General features: G+C 45.5%; 1 protein-coding gene across 3 annotated transcripts in view; it reads right to left on the reverse strand.

The window, feature by feature from the left end:
* Window positions 1–20,232, reverse strand: part of TDRD5 (tudor domain containing 5) — a 1,858,625-nt gene that overhangs the window by 1,301,477 nt on the left and 536,916 nt on the right. For all 3 annotated transcript variants that reach the window (XM_078643707.1, XM_078643699.1, XM_078643690.1), the window contains exon 5: window positions 12,233–12,316. In XM_078643707.1, the coding sequence (XP_078499833.1) occupies window positions 12,233–12,316 (84 nt within the window). The remainder of the gene's footprint in view (window positions 1–12,232; window positions 12,317–20,232) is intronic.

Here is a 20,232-nt window from a genome sequence, read left to right on the forward strand (position 1 = left end):
ACCAGTACAGAGAGAGCCATAGTGTCCAAATAAAACTTCAAAACCCTTTTAACATCTAGGGAATGAAGCGATCTATCCGCAGGAGAAGAAGTCTGTTGAAAAAACGTAGGAAGAGAAATAGTTTGATTCACGTGGAAATCCAAAATTACTTTGGGAAGAAATTTTGGGTGTGTTCTCAGGACCACTTTAGATGAATGGAAAACCGTGTATGGTTCTTTGCAACACAGTGCCTGGATTTCACTTACCCTGCGGGCAGAAGTGATAGCCATCAGGACAGATGTCTTCCAAGACAGATGCTGAAGAGTAGCCTTATGAATGGGTTCAAAGGGCTCTTGCATCAGTTGAGAAAGAACTACATTAAGCTCCCAATGAGGAGAAGGACGTGTGATTGGAGGAAAAACTTTCTTCAAACCTTCCAAGAAATCTCTAATGACAGGGATTTTAAAAAAAGGAAGTTTGTGAAGGGTATTTTCTGTAAGTAGTCAGAGCTGCCAGGTGAAGCTTAGTGGAAGCAAATTGAAGGCCGGATAGTGCGACATGGAATAAGTAAGGAAGGATGACATCTTCCTGACAAGAAGTAGGATCTTCATTCCTCGATGAACACCAGATACAGAATCTCTTCCACTTATACACATAAGCGGAGCGTGTGGATGGCCTTTTAGCTTCCTTAACAATGTCCATGCAGTCCTGAGAAAGTTCAAGTGTCCATACTGCACTAACTCAGGAGCCATGCCGCCAAATTCAAGGATGAGAGGTTGGGGCACACGATCTGTCCTCCGAATTTCGTTAGTAGGTCTGAGTTGCATGGCAGCCTGAGATGTGGAAGGAGAGACCGGTGAAGGTCTGTGAACCACCATGGACATGGCCATTATGGGGCAATGAGGATCATCTTGGCCCGTGACTGTGAGAGTTTGATGAGGACTGCCTGGATCAGGGGAATTCGAGGAAAGGCGTAGAGACTGACTGATCAGTTGATCCATAGGGCATTCCCCAGAGTTCCCAGTTGGTAGAACCTCGAGGCGCGATAACGGTCTGGATCTCGAGCCCCCCTGCTTGTTGAGGTAGAACATTGTTGTTGTATTGTCCGTCTGTACAAGCAGGGAGCTGGCACGGGATGATGGCTGAAAAGCTTTCAGAGCCAAATGAACTGCTCGTAGCTCTAGTAGATTGATGTGGTAAGTGAATTCCTTTGTGGACCATTTGCCCTGAATCTGAAGGTGATCTGTATGTGCACCCCAGCCTAGAAGGGAAGCATCCGTTACTATGGTTAGGGTCAGTATTTCCTTGTGGAAGGGAATCCCTCGAAGGAGATTGCTGGGAGAACACCACCATTTGATGGACTGAAGGCATGTTGTGACAGTTGAATCCGGTCCTCCCAATCCCCTATTCTCTGGTCCCATTGGTCCTCCAGACATTTCTGCAGAGGTCTCATGTGGAGGCCTGCATTTGGAGTGAGGAAGATACAAGATGCCATGGATCCCAGAAGAGAGGAGACCTTCCTCACAATTGGAAAGGACATGGTCATGAGAGCCTGAGCCTTCTGTAGGATCCATAACCGTCGCTCCTCAGAAGTATACACGTTTGCCGTGCGAGTATCGATGATTGCTCCCAGGTATTGAAGGCACTGTACAGGGGTCGAGATAGACTTCGTTTGATTGATGTGAAGACCCAAACGAAGGAGGTCTGAGGTCCAAATGAAATGTAGTTGAGCCTCCTGACGCGTGGATGCCTTGATCAGCCAGTTGTCTAGTTAGGGGTAGGCAAACACTTTGTGCTTCCTCAGATGGGCAGCAATTACCGCCATACACTTGGAGAAGGTCCTGGGCGCTGACTTCAGGCCAAATGGGAGTACACAGTATTGATAGTGGTTGTTCCCCACTGTGAATCTTAGGAACTTGCGATGCTTTCTTATAATAGGGATGTGGAAGTATGCGACTTGCAGGTCTATTGCACATAACCAATCCCCCTGGTGAAGTTGCGGGTAGATCTGGTGTAACGCCAACATTCTGAATTTTTCTCTTCAAATCCACTTCTTTGCCTTTCTTAAATCGAGAATGGGTCTGAATTAGTTCTTGTCCTTCTTTTTGACTGACTGAAGGTTTTGTAGAGCGCACTACTGCCGAGGCGTCTTGGCGCTGAGTAAAGTAATAGAACGTAACGGTGACAAGTTTAAAACTGAGAAAAAAAAACAGGTTTTGATTTTCCTCCTAAAAAGCAATCAGTTTGGAATAATTCTCAGATGAACGGGAATTGAATTCCATAGCTTAGCAGCCAGGAAGGAAAAGCGTTTACCTCCCCATCTTGCTCTTTTTATCTTAGGAAGTTTGACCAAGCCAAGAGTGGCAGACCTCAAAGAACGCGTTGGAAGATAGGGGGGAAAACAAGGATTGTACATCCTCAGCCCCGCCACCAAACAAGGCTTTGTGTACCAGGCAGAGTGACTTGAACCTGACGCAACATCGTACAGAGAGCCAGTGAAGTTGTTTAATCGCATTTGATGTAGGATGATGTTTGGGTAGTTTAAGCAGCACTCTGGCTGCCGCAGTCTCAATTGATTGCAGTTTTGCCAGTTGGGCAGCACCTGCTCCTAGATAGAGAGCATTGCCATAATCAATTCTAGAAAGAATCGTGGTGATTATGACTGTTTTCCTCAGGGAGAGGGGAATGAACGGGAGGATCTTTCTCAGGCCTTTCAACATAAAAAAAACAAGCAGATGACACTTGGCTAATATGAGCAGCACAGGCCAGATCTTTATCGAACATAAAGCCAAGATTCCTAGCTTTATTCACTGGCACGGGACAGACATCGGCTGTAGTTGGCCACCAGAGCTGATTCCAGATCAAAGCTTTTTGACCAAACTCTAAAACTTAAGTTTTGTCAGTATTCAGTTTTAAAAAATTAGAATTCATCCAAGGCATCAGGGCAGAGGAGAATTCAGCTGCCATGACATCTACAAAATTGGTTACAGACACTATCAGCTGAGTGTCATCAGCATATGACACCAGCATAAATCCCTGGCTTTTTATTAATTTTGACAAAGGGGCAACATAAATGCTGAAAAGTGTGGGGGACACGGCAGAGCCTTGAGGGACTTCCCCGGGGAGTAGAAATTCCTCCGACTGGTAACCATCCCAGAAGATATCTTGTTCCCTAGACGATAGGAAAGAGGTGAGGAGGGCAAGAGCTGTTCCCGTGATACCCATGTCCTGTAACCTTTGTGTTAATACCGCATGGCTCACGGTATCAAAGGCTGCTGTTAAATCAAGCAGGACTAGTATAGCCCTTGCTCCCTCATCCATAACCTTGCGTATTTCCTCTGCTGCCATAATCAGTGCTGTCTCCGTGGAATGTTTTGCACAGAAGCCATGTTGTGTGTTCTCGAGAATTTTGTTTATCTCTAGATAGGATGTTAATTCAGCATTCATGGCCTTCTCCAGTACTCTGGCAGGCAGAGGTAAACAAGAAATGTGGCAATAGTTTTTTTTTTCGTCTAATGGGTCCAACTTTTTTTTTTTTTTAAAGGGACGAATACAGGCTTTTTTCCACAGTGTTGGATAGACTCCTGAGGCCAGAACTTTATTTAACACAGGAGATAGTGAGGAACTTATCTCTTCTGGGGCCAGATGGAATACATGTGGCGGGCAAGGATCCATGGGAGTGCCTGATTTAATTTGTAGCAGTAAATTTGCCACTTTCTCCTCTGCCAAAGATGGAAATTGCGATAGGCCGTAGTCCATGACCCTGAGAACAGACTGCGCAGAAGCATTTCCCTCTGCATCCTTTGCTGCTCTTGAAAGATCGTTATACACAGACTGAACCTTACTTTGAAAAAAACTGGCTAACTTGTCTGTGAACTTTTGATCTGGAGTAAAAGTTGCATCCCAAGGGCATTTCAGTAATGCAGCAACTGTTTGAAACAATTCTTTTGGAGAATTCACGGCCTCTTGGATTTTAATAGTGAAATACGCAGTTTTAGCCTGAATAATTGCGTTCTTATATTCTTCAAGCACCGCACAATAGACTTTCTTTTGGGCAGCGTCATATTGTGACCTCCAAGCACGCTCTTTTTGTCTGCATTTAATTTTGGCTAGTTTAAGATCTGCAGAGTACCATGGGGACGAAGCCTTTTTCAGTCGTAATTTCAAAGTTCTTTCTGGTGCTACCTTATTAGCGGCTCTGTTTAGCCAATTATGAAGTTCCATAGCAGCTTGGTTTGCATGGTTAGAAATCACAGGCCTCACGTTAAGTGCAGACACAAAGTCATGTTTTTTACTGCCTTCCACGCACGGTATTTCCTAGTCAGAGGTCTGATTCTCAGTTCATTGCTACAATTATTAGGGCAACAGTGAAATGCACCGTAGAGTGGTCAGACCAGGGGAGAGGGGAAACTTTTTTGACCTCTATCCCAGGGTTATTGGTACAGATGCCATCAAGTGTTTTTCCTGATGAGTAGGCTCACAGACAATTTGTTTTAAATTAAAACTAGCAAGTATATCTAGAAAGCGGGTAGTATCCGAATTATTTTTATCTTCCAAATGAAGATTAAAATCTCCTAAAATGGTGAAATAGTTGGAGTCTAAACAGGATTCCAATTATGTCTGTAGGGAAACTGAGAACGGGGGTCTTGGGCCAGGGGTCTATAAATTAATAGACCAGAAAAGGTTTCTATGTTGTTGAATTTTAGGAGAAAAGACATTGCTTCAGCGTGAGCTAAGGACTCAGAAGAGATCGTGACTGTATAGAAAGAGATAAATTATCTCAATTCCTCCACCCTAAAACCCTGTTTCCCCCGGGTTTAGTAAGCAGTAGAACGCTGTAAGTGTGTGGATGATTTCGGCAGGTTATATTTTAAAGGTTTTATTTTGCACCTCGTATTCAGGAGATGTCGTTTTTCTTACTGAAACGTGGGCAACTGAAAACAGTGACCCTGACTGGCCTTTAACCGTACCCAAGGGATATGTAGTTCCCAATATTGATAGACGAGCAGCAAGCATTTTTAATAACTGGTTAAAAAAATATTAAACTATCACCTAGATCCTCTACCATCTCTGCCCTCCCCTACCCCCAGGGTACTGGAAATCTAATCATTGCTGTGGTCATTTATACTTTCTTTAATAATTTTTTTGAGACTTTCTGACGTAGACCAGAAAGAACCTTGAATACAGTCCTCTTCCTCATTGTGAGAGAATGTTGGCCTCCAATTGTAAATGGCACAGTTGGAATCGTGACTGTATTGGAGGAACTAATGGCGGCAGGCTGATGAAACGTAGAGAGTATCCATTGTGAACAATATTCAGCACCCAATTGTCGTGTTATTTTGTGCCACTCTGCCCAGAAATTTTGAATGCTTCCCCATACCGGAGATGGTAACAGAAGAGGGGGAAGAAAAGATTCAGGGCTTAGAACCAACAGGCGCCTTATTTCCTTGCGCAGTTTGCTGTTCTGATTTCCCTCTAGGTTGTCGTTTTTGGAACGGTTGGAATGACCGTTGGTACGACTGTTGTGAATTGGTATGTCAGCTTTGGTACCGTTGAAACCTCTGAGAAGAGTATCTTCGTTGAAACAGGCGGTAAGATCTACGCTGGTCTTTAGGTTTTTCAAGACCCACAGCCTTCGGTGTTTCCATCTCAAGCTTCATACGGGCCATCTCCTCATCCGCATGAGAGCCAAACAGGGTCATTCTTGAAAAAGGTAGATTCATGATACGCTGCTGAGCTTCAGGTTTCAGAGAGGTTAAGTGAAGCCATGAATGTCTTCTGAGTGCCACCCCGTGCCAATAACCATGTGCAGACAGAACTGATGTGTCCGCCGCTGCACTAATAACTTGATCATTGAGGATTTCATTAAATTCCTCCATTTTGTCCCTAGGTAGGTGTTTAGCAAATTGCTGAAAAGATTCCCATAGTGCCCGGTCATACGTGCCCAACAGGGCTGTGGCACTAGCTTCCTTCATAGAGGTCGGTGCTGTGTTGCATACTTTCCTTCCCTATCTTACGGCTCTCCTTTATCAGGTGGAACTGTGGAAATTGGAGCCGTAGTATGTTGTTTTTTAGCCACCACTTCAATAACTGAATCCGGAGAGGAGTCCTTCCGGAGAAAAGTGGGATCCTGCTTTCGAGGACAATACTTTTTCTGTGGTCTGGAAGGAGACAATTTAATGGGAGATGGAGTGAGAAATAATTCCATTGCCGGTTCCTAAATGGCTGGCACCAGAGGAAGCAAGGGACGAGAGGCTTGTCTCTGTTGGAGTCTCAGAAATTACAGAGGCCGATGGAATCGGGGTGGACATCGGTATGTTCAATTTAGATGCACCTTGCTCCAAAACCTCTTGGAAAGTAGTGATGTCATCTATAGGAGAAACTCTTTGAGGAGAAGAATCTGATAATGTCGAGGAATATCTCCCAGTACTCGATTAGGACGTGTCCCTGGTCTGTCGAGAGCGAGATCCCTCCTCATGATGTCGACGATGAGATCTAGTTGAGGAGAATCTGTGGGTGCGAGGATGATCCCTTGCATGTGACCTAGATCTTGGTCTTCGAGGTGCCGGAGGTGTTGTGTTCCGAGGTGGTGGAGGAGAAGGAGGCGGCGGCGGAGGTGGAGGAGGTGGCAGTAGAGGAGTCAGTTCATCTGGAGGATGAGAAACCGACTGAGCTGATGACCTAGTTGAGGAATATGTCCTTGAATATTCCGAATCTGAAGTATAAATCAACCTCCTCTTGTTATGAGCCACCTGAAGTGAGGAAGGAGCTATAGATTCATCTTAAGATCCAGCTTTCCCCCTCGATGTCGATTTACATGTCGACGGTGATCTTTGACGTCTTCTTGACTGAGAACTTCCTCTCGACGTCGACTGGCTCAACGTCAATCGAGTCGAAGATTGATTGTGTCCTCTAGGCATTGACCGCCTGTGACTTCGACGGCGAGAATCGGTGACCTTTCGACGGCGAGCGTCAATGACTCTTCCGACGGCGAGCGCCGGTGTCACCTCAACGACGATAGCCGATGGGGAGTCGACGTTGTCCTAGACGGCGACCCCGGCGGTGTAGGGGCTCTCCATGGCAAACAAGAGTCTCTCACCCTTGGTTCCGCAACCTCCTTGGCGGATCTTCTCCTGGGCGTGGAACGTCAAGGCCGTTTCGATGAAAAACACCAAAGAAAGGAAGAGTTCAATGCACCATGGTCCTGTTAACAGGAGCCGGAAAAAAGAACTGAAGTAACTGCCATTGGCTGTACATCATGGGATACTGGTGGTCTCTGGAGACTTACAGGCACAGCTTCTATTTTTAGACATATAATGGCATCCTATGGGGCTTCTCTGTCCTACCCTTCATCTCTATTATGAAAAAGGGGCTTTGTGAAGGAGAGTATTTCTCTGTGTATTAAACTCCAAAAAGTTGCAAAATTTTAAGTTTGCTGGCTATCGTTTTTCACTTCAAGATGAAGTAATGGCTAGTGTAGTCTAGTTAGTTAGGCTGCATTATTGTCTGCATCTCTTAAGTGTCATTGCAGGCCTTCCTGAGGGAAGGCTAAAAATATCCAATTAAGAAGATATATCTAAGGAAGTGCTCCGGGGTCCCCGCACGTGGGCGGGACTATTCAAGTGCTTATGACTATACGGAATCCCCTACAAGAAAAAGAGAATTGTTGTTCTTGGCCAAGAGTTTTCCAGGTATTGCAGTTTTGTGTTTAGGGCTGCAGATTTTCTTTTTCTTTTCATTTCTATGGTTGATGAATGTAAAAGCTAGAATGTAAGGCATATTTTAAGTCTCTGAGCCTTGAATAAAATTAGGGCTTACCATCATTGAAAATTCCAGATTAATTGCCTGTCAATAGAGTTGTACTAATTTAGTCTACAATGCATTGTTTCCTATCCACTATGATAAAACTATATTATACACTTGCATAAAATCGGCAAATTCCACTCACATGCTGTTGTGCTAGTGCTTGGGGTCTGTATTTTTAATTTAGTGAACCGACTAACTCGTGGCAGAGTTACAGCCTTTTTAACTTGTATACTGTTTCTCCTTGGCTCCGGTCCCCGGTTCGCCACGGCGTGTGCTGATTGAGCGGAGGGACAGGGAACCAGCAGAAAGCCAATCCTCGTTCCGATTGGCCAACGTCACCGCAATTGACCCGCCTCCCTCCCCATTTAAAGCTAACCTTAGCGCGGACGCTCGCAGCATAAAATCGGCAAATTCCACTCACAAGCTGTTGCGCTAGTGCTTGGGGTCTGTATTTTTAATTTAGTGAACCGACTAACTCGTGGCAGAGTTACAACCTTTTTAACTTGTATACTTATTGTATTTACCTGTGTTGCACTTTGCACTCTGTTACTCCTTGGCTCCGGTCCCCGGTCCGCCACGGCGTGTGCCGATTGAGCGGAGGGACAGGGAACCAGCAGAAAGCAAATCCTTGTTCTGATTGGCCAACGTCACCGCAACTGACCCGCCTCCCTCCCCATTTAAAGCTAATCTTAGCGCGGACGCGCGCGGCGGTGCGCCGACGTCCGCGCCTGACCGCCACCTGCCGCCCAGACCCTCGCCCATTTCCTGACCACAAACTGAGTAAGTCGTCCCTAACAATGCTGTGCTACACCAGCGACAAACTGAAATCTCTGAATGCTCCTAACACTTTCCACCCAGGGACAATTTCCCCGATAACACTGCACCCAGCATATCCTTACCTTACTCCCGGGATAGAGACCCCTAAATGCCCCCATGCAACCAACGCCAAAGTTAGACCTAACACAGTTTCGATTTTGAAGCCTGTTGCTACACTGGCTAATGAAAGTCAAGAAAAAACCAAACCTCTGTCCGCACTATACCTTAACATGCGTTCTATACCAAAACATTCAATAGAGCTATGGAGCTTATTAGAAACCGAAAAACCCGACATCTGTTTCTCTACCGAAACGTGGCTCCACAACCAGGCGGTATCAGACATTGCGTCCGCCTTCCTTCCAGAATATCTTCTAATTAGGTCTGATAGAGAAGGGCGCAGAGGTGGGGGCATAGCAATTGCGGCTAAAGCCCCTATAGAGATCAAACTAATGGATGCCTCTTCCGATTCTATCGCCGAAATTATGATTGTAAATATTAAAATCTCTAGCTCTGACAGCTGGCGAGGGGCCTTAGTTTATAAACCTCCTGGCCCCAAAACTAAATTTGTTAACCATCTATTAGAAACAATAGTTTCTCATGCATTGGCAACTGAAAACTTCCTCCTGCTTGGGGATTTTAACTATCATGCCCAACAACCCTCGGATCCCGCAACCTGTCACTTAATTAGAACAATGGAAAGCCTCGGTCTAACCCAAAGAGTAATTGGCTCGACCCATTGTGCGGGTCATACTTTAGATTTAATTTTTACTAGCTCGCCCAAACTGAATAACAAAGCCCCTCTTCCTATGATTTGGACTGACCATTACCTTCTAAAGTTTAGTCTTCCTACACAAGCCGCAACTAAATCAATAAGTAAAAAAGAGAATGCTCATACGACCCTGGCGGAAACTCACACCTGAAGCCTTCCTTGCTCATTTTAAACCCTTAATAAAACAGGCCACCTCATTGGACAATATGGTAACAAATTTAGAGACCTCTATCTCACATGCCCTGGATGCAACCATTCCTAAAACAAAGGTCAATGTGAAATCTGTAGCCTCCCCGTGGTTTACGATCGCCCTAAAAACAGATAAGCAAGCAAGCCGAGTAGCTGAACGTAATTGGCGTAGAACAAAAACGGAAGAAGACAGAGTAAAATATAAATTACTGCATTCATGCTATATAACACACATCAAAATGGCTAAGAAAGTGTATTTAACCTCGCGTATAAACAATTCGGCCAATTCCAGCAAAGAACTATATAAAATACTAAAAGAATTTACTTCTCCTCAGGCCGAACAGTCCTCTTTTAGCCCCACTCAAGACTGGGTAGAGTCTATGTCTGAATTCTTTGATAATAAGATCAAAGTAATCTACTCCTCCTTTTCTAACACTGACCTAGACTATCCTCAGCAAAATAATAGTTTGACATTACCTCCCCCCTTGGCCGATTCTAATGACATTCACTGTCTGACGGAATTTGATCCGATAACAGTCACCGAAACCTTTGGAGGGTTTAAGCAAAATAAAATCCGGCTCCCCTATGGACCCTATCCCTCCACGCCGCTGCATTAAAATCACGCCACTTCTGGCCAACTCCCTGACTGTTATCTTTAACACTTCCCTTGAGCAGGCCATTGTGCCATCCAAGTGGAAACAAGCACAAGTAAAGCCGATCTTAAAGAAAATCTCTGATGATCCTATGCTGCAAGCCCATTACCGGCCTATCTCCTTACGGCCCTTTTTTGGGAAAGTGTTGGAGCATCTAGTCAATAAACGGTTCGCTGCCTTTGCACAGTTGCATGTGGTCTTGGATCCCTCACAACCCCGTCTCCGTGCTGGACACAGCACGGAGACTGCGGTCATTGAAATTGTGGATAACATCAGGCTCGCAGTGGATAAAGGCGAATCAGCCATCCTTATCCTCTTGGATCTATCCGCAGCATTTGATACCATCTCCAATAACATTTTGAAACATCGTTTGTGGGAGATAGGTATCAGAGGAAGGGCCCTCGGTTGGATTGAAAACTATCTGACAGACCGCCACACCACCGTCCGAGTCGACACTTTGGTCTCTAGTAGCCGTCCTGTAACAGTGGGGGTACCCCAGGGGTCTATTCTTAGCCCCCTGCTGTTTAACTAGTATTTAACACCACTGGCGAAAATCATTAACTCACACGGCTTTAAAACTGTGCCGTACGCCGACGACACCCAGCTGCTTACCACATGCGGTACAGATCACGCTGACACCCGTTCCCGTTTTAAGAAATGCATGATTGAGATAAGCAGCTGGATGTGTAAAAACAAACTCCAATTGAACGCAAACAAAACCGAAATCATCTTGTTCGGCAAAGCAGAGAAATGCTGGACACAAGAGTGGTGGCCATCGGAATTGGGAGTATGTCCCTCCCCTAAATCTGCAGTACGGAATTTGGGCATCATAATCGACTGTGCCTTGTCCATGAAGAATCACATTACCAAAGTGACAAGTACCTGCTATGGAATCATGCGCAGCCTCAGGAAGATCTTCAGGTGGCTCCCTATAGAAACTAGGAAACCTCTGGTACAGGGTTTGATTGTTAGCCATCTTGATTATGGCAATGCCCTGTACGCTGCACTCAATGAGGATCTGCTGGCAAAACTGCAGACCCTCCAGAATGCAGCGGCCAGATTAGTCCTCGATCTGCCTCCTAGAACATCCTCTGTGCCATGTTTGAAAAAGCTCCATTGGCTCCCCATTCGCCAGAGAAGCCATTTCAAGATCTTGAGCATAACACATAATACTCTGCACAATAATGGGCCTAAATACCTTAAAAAAAACTCAACTGGTATGTCCCTAAAAGAACTTTAAGATTTGGCAGCAAATCATTCTTGATTCAACCTCGTGCCCGGACTTCCAGATACGGTCAGCGCTCTTTCTCCTATCTTGCCCCTATGTTCTGGAACAAGCTGCCCCCCCCCCCCCCATCTTTAATCCATCACTGAACACAAACTTTTCCACAAAACCCTAAAAACCTGGCTTTTTCCCCAAATAGTTCCCTTCCCATTCTCTAGCATCACATGTGATCAATCGTTTTTGTACTGTAAGCGCATTGAGACCTTACGGTGATAAGTTGCACTATATAAGAACTTCTGACATGACACGACAACTTAAAGAGGCCATTTTGCCTGTACAAGAGATAATTGCACATATCAGTAGAAAGGATAAAGCTTGTGTATGTATGAGTCATCTGTATAGCACAAGCCTAATTAAAAGGCAGCAGAACAGTGCAAATAGGCAGAGACAAAAACACAATCAACAAGAGATTGTAGGGGTACATGAGTTAGCCCACCTAACGACTATTTTTCCATTTCTAGTTGGCATATCAAAATCAGCTTTTTACAAGGTAGTAATTAGTTTCTTTAGCTGACAGGGTCATAGTTACCTCAGGCTGTGGACTTGTCACTTCCTTTCTAGGCAAACTATTGAAGCTGTGGCTCTCTAAAATGAGACAGCTAGGAAACCCTGCTACAACATCATTTGGACTGCAACCAACAACTGCATTTCAATGAGAGGAAACACAGTGCTATAAACACTGTACTATACATATAGAAATTCCTTCCTCAATCCTCATTCCATTCAAACACTTACAAATCTTATTTTTTCCTTGAGCTCAGAATCAATGGTCCCACCAGGCCCTTTCTGTGCCAGGGAAACCTTTGCCTCTTCCTCCAACTGCAAACAAAATAAACAATTATCAGTTAGGTAATCCTTCAATGCAGTCATTCACAATGCAGACTAGTTCAAATTCAAGAGAATTATCATAATAGGACACAACTGTAAAGTATACCTACGAAAAGTGCCACTGGAATTTTAATGAACCACAACTTAAAAGTGATAATTTTTTTACATTGACATTACCACTTTGTTAGTATTCCTTATCTTAATCCTTTAACATTGAGTGTGATTTAGCTACACTCTTATGACTCAATTCCCTGAAAACTCTCTAAGAAAGGGTATGAGCAGAAATGTTGATTAACTCTGCTTTCTATTTTTATAATCTTTTTTAGTAATTTAATCTGTTCAATAAAATAACAGCAAGACACCATCTGCATACCCCCCCCCCACACAAGCACAGTAGGTACACCTAGTAATGAGGAACAGTATACATAGCAATGGTGCTAACTTATCAGTTGTAGGCAGAATGTCATATGTCTCATCAATGTCCAGCCACCCTCTGCAGTCCACACCCTCCCATTTGTTATATTGTCTTAACTAGGCACAGCCACTCCCCAGTCTCCCCCATAACATGTGATACAACCAGGCATGGGTCAGCTGTTGCCTACCAAGGGCAGCCTAGGACCTAGTGCTCCCAACAGTGTCATCCTCATCGATCTGACCATGCAAAAAGGTTAAAAGCATATCCGCCCAGCATGAAAAATCCACTACTGCCCCCTCATTCCTTCACACTCTTTTCAATCACAGTTCTTCCGCCAGCACTGATTTGCTGAGCTGCATCACGTACACCAAAGTGTCATAAGAATACATAGATCCCACATGCACTCCATTGCCGACTCGTGGCTCCATCTCTTGTTGTAGCCAAACCCCAACGGTTCCATCTCTATTGCGAACAAGAGGGGCAACGACAGGCATCCCTGGGAGGGGCATGGCCAACCGCCGAGCATGGCCGACGCGAGCTAGAGGAGCTCCGTAACCCACCCTGACACTGGGGCATTTATCCGGTAGACATCGGACCACTGGTGCTCAAATCACGGCGCACAAGGAATCGTAGGATCTGTGGACGGCGGCAGCCTGGATATCGGGCTGTTTGAGGCTTGGTTTAGCCCTTGGAGATCAGGTGGCATCTGAGGGGTGCCATGGAAACTGCAGAGTGACACGGAAGAGAAATGTGGGCCCTGCGGACAGAAGGCGGCGGGTCGGGTCGATTATAAAGAGCGCGACCTACCTTCCCCTTAAAGAGCTGCCAACGAGGAGAGCTGAGGGCTACGATCAGTGGTATTGCAGAATATAGAGATGTGACAGACCCGGACTCGACCGAAAATGGCGGACTGAAGTAGGAGACCAGCTCACACTCGGCGAAATTGGTGAGACGGACGTGTGTGGGACCCAGAACTAAGTTACCCCGGACTTAGTCCCTTGCATTGCGGCAGTCCAGGAGACAAAGACTTGCCCTGGCTGGAAATTACGGGAAATCGAACCACCCTGGGACTGAGGTGTGCTTCGAACATTGAGGCAAGTCCGAGGTGTAAATCACTGTGCAGTGGCTGACATAGCCTTTGAAGGTGAGCTGTACGGGGCAGCCTGGGCAGTGAGAGTGGCCTGGGGCAGCACGAGAGGGATGTAACTGGAAGCCTATTGGGGATGCCCATGGTAAAGCGCTGTTCTCAGTAAAGTAGTGGGTTATGGCCACGGAAAGAGCATTGCAGAACACCGAGCCTTCCAGTAATGAGGGGTTTAATCTCCATGACGGGATGGGCATCAGGACCTTCCCCCAAAGTTCAGTTCAGGACCTAGTGAATAGTGTGGCACCAACGAGGAACATTCAGTCATTGGAATGTTGCATATTAAGCCTAGGTCCCAAGGGGAAGAAGGGAAGCCCTTGGCACAAAAAAAATATAACCATGAGGAGGAAAGCTACCAGGCCGCCCAAGTTATTAGACTGGTATAATGAGATGGTGCATTAGGGAAGGGCGGAGGTAGCGGAGCTTCAAAGAGAAAAACAGAAAGGGATGCGAAAGGTAGCTATCTCGTTCGACTGGAATGCAATGAAGGAGGAGTTTGTGGCCAAAGAATTACAAGAATAGCACCAGAATGCATAGTTCGGGGCTGCAAGTATTGTCAGATGGTGTAGAAAATGTAAGATGTGGGACAGTCTAAACTGTATGTGTATTGCTCATGTAATGGAATTTATATGCAAAGATATGTATCACTGTGTCCACGTGGGGTATAACCACATGCAATATATGCAAATGTTAGCTTGAGCCCGGGAGGGGGATGTTTTCGATTACTTTGTTCACGTAAGAACGCAATATTCATGATGCGACTTGACGGATATAATATTTGTATTATTGTGAAAATCAATAAAAATACGTTTTTTTTAAAAACAGGCTTCCCTGCCTAGTCCCCCTCTTAACTCTCCAGCTGTAGTATGTTCGGCTGCCTGAGAGAACGTGTGCGGTTGGGTCCCTATAAAGAAGTCATACCAACAAAGAAAAATCACACCAAAACCAATTTCTCGAAGGACCTCAAACATGTAGTTCTACTATAGGGAGCCAACCGTTTTTTCAATATCAAGCTCGACTGGGGCACACTCATCTTGGATCTGTTCGACTGAGGCCATTACATGGCCAAGACACCAAATATTCATGAGTGCATTGCGGGCCAGGGATAAAGCTGCATTAGACCCCGTATACCAGAGACCCTACTCTGCACGGCAAGGGCTTCACCAACGGTTTGGCAAGAATTTTTGGGTCTACACTTAACATGGACAACAGGCGCTACACGTTCAGTTCTTTATCGGGCTTTTGCACCATTACAACGGTAGCCTCTAACAGAGTCTGGTAAGCCATTCTTGTCTTTCACCTCTAAGTAGACTTCTAGGAGCATGTCCGCCAGGACGACGGTGTACACTTACTAAAATTCAGAGGGGAAGCCATGCCCATTAGGTGGTCTTAACCATGGGCAACATTCGAATCGCGGCCATCACCTCCTCCAATGATATGTTTAGTTCAAGTGCCTCAGTATCTATCTGGGGAGCCGTGTAAGCCGTAGGGTCTCCAGAAATGCCCTGATCAGTGACAGGTAAGGCGGGCCTGGTTGCACATAGAAGCAAGCAAGATAGTCTGCCAGGGGGTCATTTATAGCGGGCTGCATCACAACAAAAAATTCAATACAAGTGAGGTAGGGGTTTCCCCACTCCCTCTGCAGCGTTTACTTGTAAAGTTGTGCCTGTCTAGTGTGTTCCATGTTCCAGCTATTTCCCTCCAAAGAGCCAGTCTTTCCTGCATCTGTTCGTCCTCCCCCCTCTGGTGTCTGCAGGTGTGCAGGTTGGGTATACCTCGCCAGGGTGCGATACAGATATTGCTTGAAACCATATGAGGTAGACAGGCAATCTCCACAAAGGGCAACCTTTAGTGCCTCCCGTTCCACTGCGCAAGTCTCTGTGGACTCCCAATTATTGTCTAGGTACTCATCCAGGCCAGCCTTGATTGCCAAAGGAAGACCGCATCAGTAAGGGCCTTCGGGCAAAGTCATCAAGGCAGTATCCACGCTTGAGGAGTGAAACCCTCTTAGCTAGGGGCCAGCAGGGAATGGCCAGAGAGGAATCTATTTTAGTACCTGGCCTCTCGCACTTGAGGGCTGTTTCACTAGATACCAATACGGTCCAGTTGGGTGTATGTGTTAAGTGTGATTAAATGGCATAAATATTGCTTGTTTGTGTGGTGTAGAACAAACTAGGTATCAACGCAATTCAACTGCTCCATGGCTTCAAGCAATGGTGCACTCATACCAGGCTTAGTATGATGTCTGGGTGTGGGCCTGTCCAAGTCGCCTTCTTAAACGCAATTAAAGTCACCAGCCCATATCAGTGGCAAGTCAATGTTCAGGAGAATGAGATGAGAAAGCATGTGAAAAAACTACTTGTCCTCTATTTCGAGTGCATACGAGTTTAAAGGCACACCTCCACCCAACTAGCAGACCACAGACTATGATACAGAGTCCCTCATATCTGCTGTGGATTGCCTGTGCTGAAAAGGAATCTCTAGGGCCACCCAAATGGTAACTCCCCTAGCATACGAGTACGTAGAGGAGAACATTTGCCCACACCACTTCTTCCTCATTTTGCCCACCTCTTCCTCAATCAAATGTGTCTCCTGTAACATGGCAATCCCTATCCCATGTCGCCTCAGATAGGCATGTGCCTGGGACCGTTCCATATATGCATCAAGTGCTGGGATATTCAGGGTGGCTATCCATATTGTGTCCTCGAGTGCTACAGCTATTCCCAAAACAAAAAGTCAGACGTAGTCAGGGACACAGTCCTCACCGACCTCCAGGGCCAGGCGAGGATTGGGGTCTAATCAGACAGCTTGCTGTCTGTTGCTCTACTACACCAGGTATGGGCAAAGCGTAAACGAAAACTATTCAATTCCCCTTCCCTCACCCAGGGTAAAGCCCCTGCCATCCAATTAACTGGGGCCTTCTCATCTCACCCCAAACCACTGTGAGAGTTCAGTATTACATTACTGATGCTCACCTAAATCAACAAGTTACTTACCTTTAGTAACGCCTTATCTGGTAGAGACTCTATCTAGCCTCAGATTCCTTACCTTAGATTTATTCAAAGGGTGTCAGACTGAATCTGGAACATTTTCATGAGCAGTACCCCTGCGAAGCGGTAGGTGTTGTCATTCAGCTCTGCGCAGCCTTGTCAGTATCATATGCCCCAGAAGTGACACGCACGGTGCCTACATAGGCGCCACCCTAGTGCGCTGACGTCTGTTACTTTTCGTGACTTTCCACACCAGAAGCACAGAGCCACAAAGCACACGGACCACTGGTGTGAAACACTAGGGCCCTGAAAGGGGAAAACCCAGTCCCTAGAAATCTGTTTGTGGAGAGGATGTGTGGGTTGGTAAGAAACCTGGGGTTAGAATAAGTCTCTACTAGATAGGGCGTTACCGAAGAAAAGTAACTTGTTCATCTGATAGAGACTTCTAGACGTAGATTCCTTATCAAGCAATACCTTCCTGAATGTGGGTCGGCAGACCAATTTCACATGAGGAAGTCCTGCAGTACAGAACGGGCAAAATGTCCATCCCTACGGATCTGACTGTCCAGGCAGTAGTGTTTGGAAAACATGTGCAAGGAAGCAGGCGATGCTGCCTGGCAGAACGGAACTCTGAGTAATAACGCAGTGGTTGCAGCTTTAGCTCTAGTCGTACTCCGGGCAGATGTTATAGCCACAAGAAAGTACATCTTGATGGAAAGAAGCATGAGTGGACCATTGTGCAGAGGCGCGAAGGCAGCCACCATAAGGAAAGTGAGGATGCGACTGAGGTCTCACTGGGGCATAATAAAAGGAGAAGGTGGGAATAAATATAGTAAACGTTTCAGAAACCTTTTTAAAACAGAAATCTTTAGGGAGGAAGGCTGGTCAGGTAATAGCGGAAAACCTGAGATAGCAGAAAGATAGCCTTTAAGAGTGCCCAAAGCAGAGCCTTGCTGGGCAAGAGATTGAATGAAAAGAAGAACCTGAGAAAGAGGGGCAGAAAGGGGATCAATCTGTCTGTCTGTACACCATGCCACAAATTTTCCTCAACAGAAGGCGTCTACCATCTTGGTGGAGGGACACCTGTCTGCCAAGAAAATGTCAGACTTTAGGCGGAAGGTCGAAAGCGGTCAACTGTCCCGCACAATCTCCACAGAAGAAGGCAGAGCATAGACCGGTTCAGGTAAGGAACCCTACCATGCTGCTTCTCCTGAAGGAGCAGCCTGATTGAAGGACTGATGGCCATGCTCAACAGCTGGGGATACCAGACTCTCCGTGCCCAGTCCAAAGCCACAGGGATGATGTGGGCCTGATCGTTCCTGATCTTTTTGAGAACTCTGGGCAGGAGAGGTATTGGCAGAAAGGCTTACAGGAAGCCTGAGCGCCACTCATGATGAAGTGTCTCAGAGTGAGAACAGCCTTGGAAACTCCAGCACACAGAACTGCTGACATTGAACGTTCTTGGTGGTGGTGAATCAGATCTAACCAACTCTCCCGATGCAGACGCCATGGAAGGTAGCAGATTTAGCTAATAGAATAAGTGACCCCCATTGAGAACAACCAAGCCACAATTACAGATTACTTGCATCAAAGTATTTCATAGCTAAGTGGTATTCGGCAAAACCGGGATCAATCTAGGATCTGTAACAACTGGCTTCACAGATGTAAAGTCCATCTAAATGTAAAGCCAACTTGAAAGTGAGATTTGCCATGTTCTCTTTTAACTGTAATAAGGGGTCAATGAGGATGCACTTAAGTGGATAACAGATGATGGTATCAAAAGGATGTAGAAGAACAACAGGGATGTGAAAGAATCCTGAATAATCATGGAAGAGTAATACAGAAGGTAGGAACTAGGATGATGAATAGTTGAAAAGAACATGGGGATCTAATATGCTCCTAAAGGAGGGTGAACTGGGTATTTTAAAGATAAAACACACCTTGACAACCCTTGATAGGGCTCATGTACAATATATGGGAATGGAAACGAAAGAAGTACTGGCAAGGGAAAGGAATGGGTGATAAGGGATTGAAGCTATGAGGAGTGAAGAGCAGTGCTTGCTTTGTAATATAGTAAGTGCCAGAGCCCTAAGTTTTGTTTAGAAGACCGAGGACGGTGTTATAGAAGATCAGGATGCTGAATACCAAGGCTGGATAGTTTTGATTCCACCTCATGCCTCTTTTAACCACCACAAGGCACTTTTCATCTCACTCGTGCAGGTTCTTTTTCATCCCGGTCTTCTCTCTGTACCACTCTTTTTCAATCTTTCTCTTCATCCTTCTTTCTCCATTGTGTGTTTTTCTCTCTCTTGCTCTAGGTGAGCATCTGATAAGTTACAATAAGTTCCAGTCCCCAAAAATAAGTGCTGGCAGACCCCAACTACAAACACCAGCTCAAGTTAAGCAGTGGTGAGAACAGAGTTGGACCCCTTTCGTCTGTCATTACCTAAGGCTTTAATCTGGTGTGTGTAGTGGGCAAGCCAGGCACTACAGCCCTTTTGTATTTAAGTCATAGACTGTCCATGTGTAGGTAAGTGAAACATTTCATTTTTAAAGTGAAACAATTACTACCCCTCAAAACATGGACATCAGCGTACTTTCCAAAAATACAGAATCTATTGAAAGCAAAACTTATTTCAGTGAGGGAAGCCATAAACATAATCAAGATCTGGACTTGAGTAAAGTAAGATTCTGAGTGCACTGGATGACCAAGGGAAGAAATGTCAAGCCTCTAAAATGACGTTCGAAAATGGGTTTCAATGAAATTACCAACAAGCCGAACTGTTTTGGGGTCTTGGAGGAAACTCCAAAGGGTATTTTGATTCAAATGGCTCTGTAAAGAAGCTGAGGAGCCCGTTCTCCAAACTCACAACAATCAAGTGTAGTGTGCTCACTTTATTGCTAGGTGACATAGGGGCTCTTTTATTGGTTGCCCATGAATGGGTGCCACCTGAATCCCGGTTTGGCTACTGATTGAATACAAAGTTAAATTTAAGGCCCTGTCTCGTACAGAAAGCCTATACTGTAACGTCTGTCACTACTTTCCAACCCAGACTAGTTCATGTCCTCACCAGAAACTTAAAATCTTGCATGCTTCTCTTGTTGCTGCAACAGCATCCTGCAGGCTATGACTTGGTGGCTGCGAGCCATTAACCTGGTAGACCTCTTTCATTGCAATAAGAACTCAATTCTATAAAATTAAACAAAAGACTGAAGATGATCATATTAGCAAAGCCGTTCTGAATCCCCTATATTCAAAGTTCTTCCTATCTTCAACCTCTTCTTATACTCACCTCTCCATCTGAACTTCTCTCGGCCCACTCTGTGCTGTCACAATGAAGCTCTCTTTGTAGCATGA

This window comes from Lissotriton helveticus, chromosome 1_1 (assembly GCF_964261635.1).
Source record: "Lissotriton helveticus chromosome 1_1, aLisHel1.1, whole genome shotgun sequence".
NCBI lineage: Eukaryota > Metazoa > Chordata > Amphibia > Caudata > Salamandridae > Lissotriton > Lissotriton helveticus.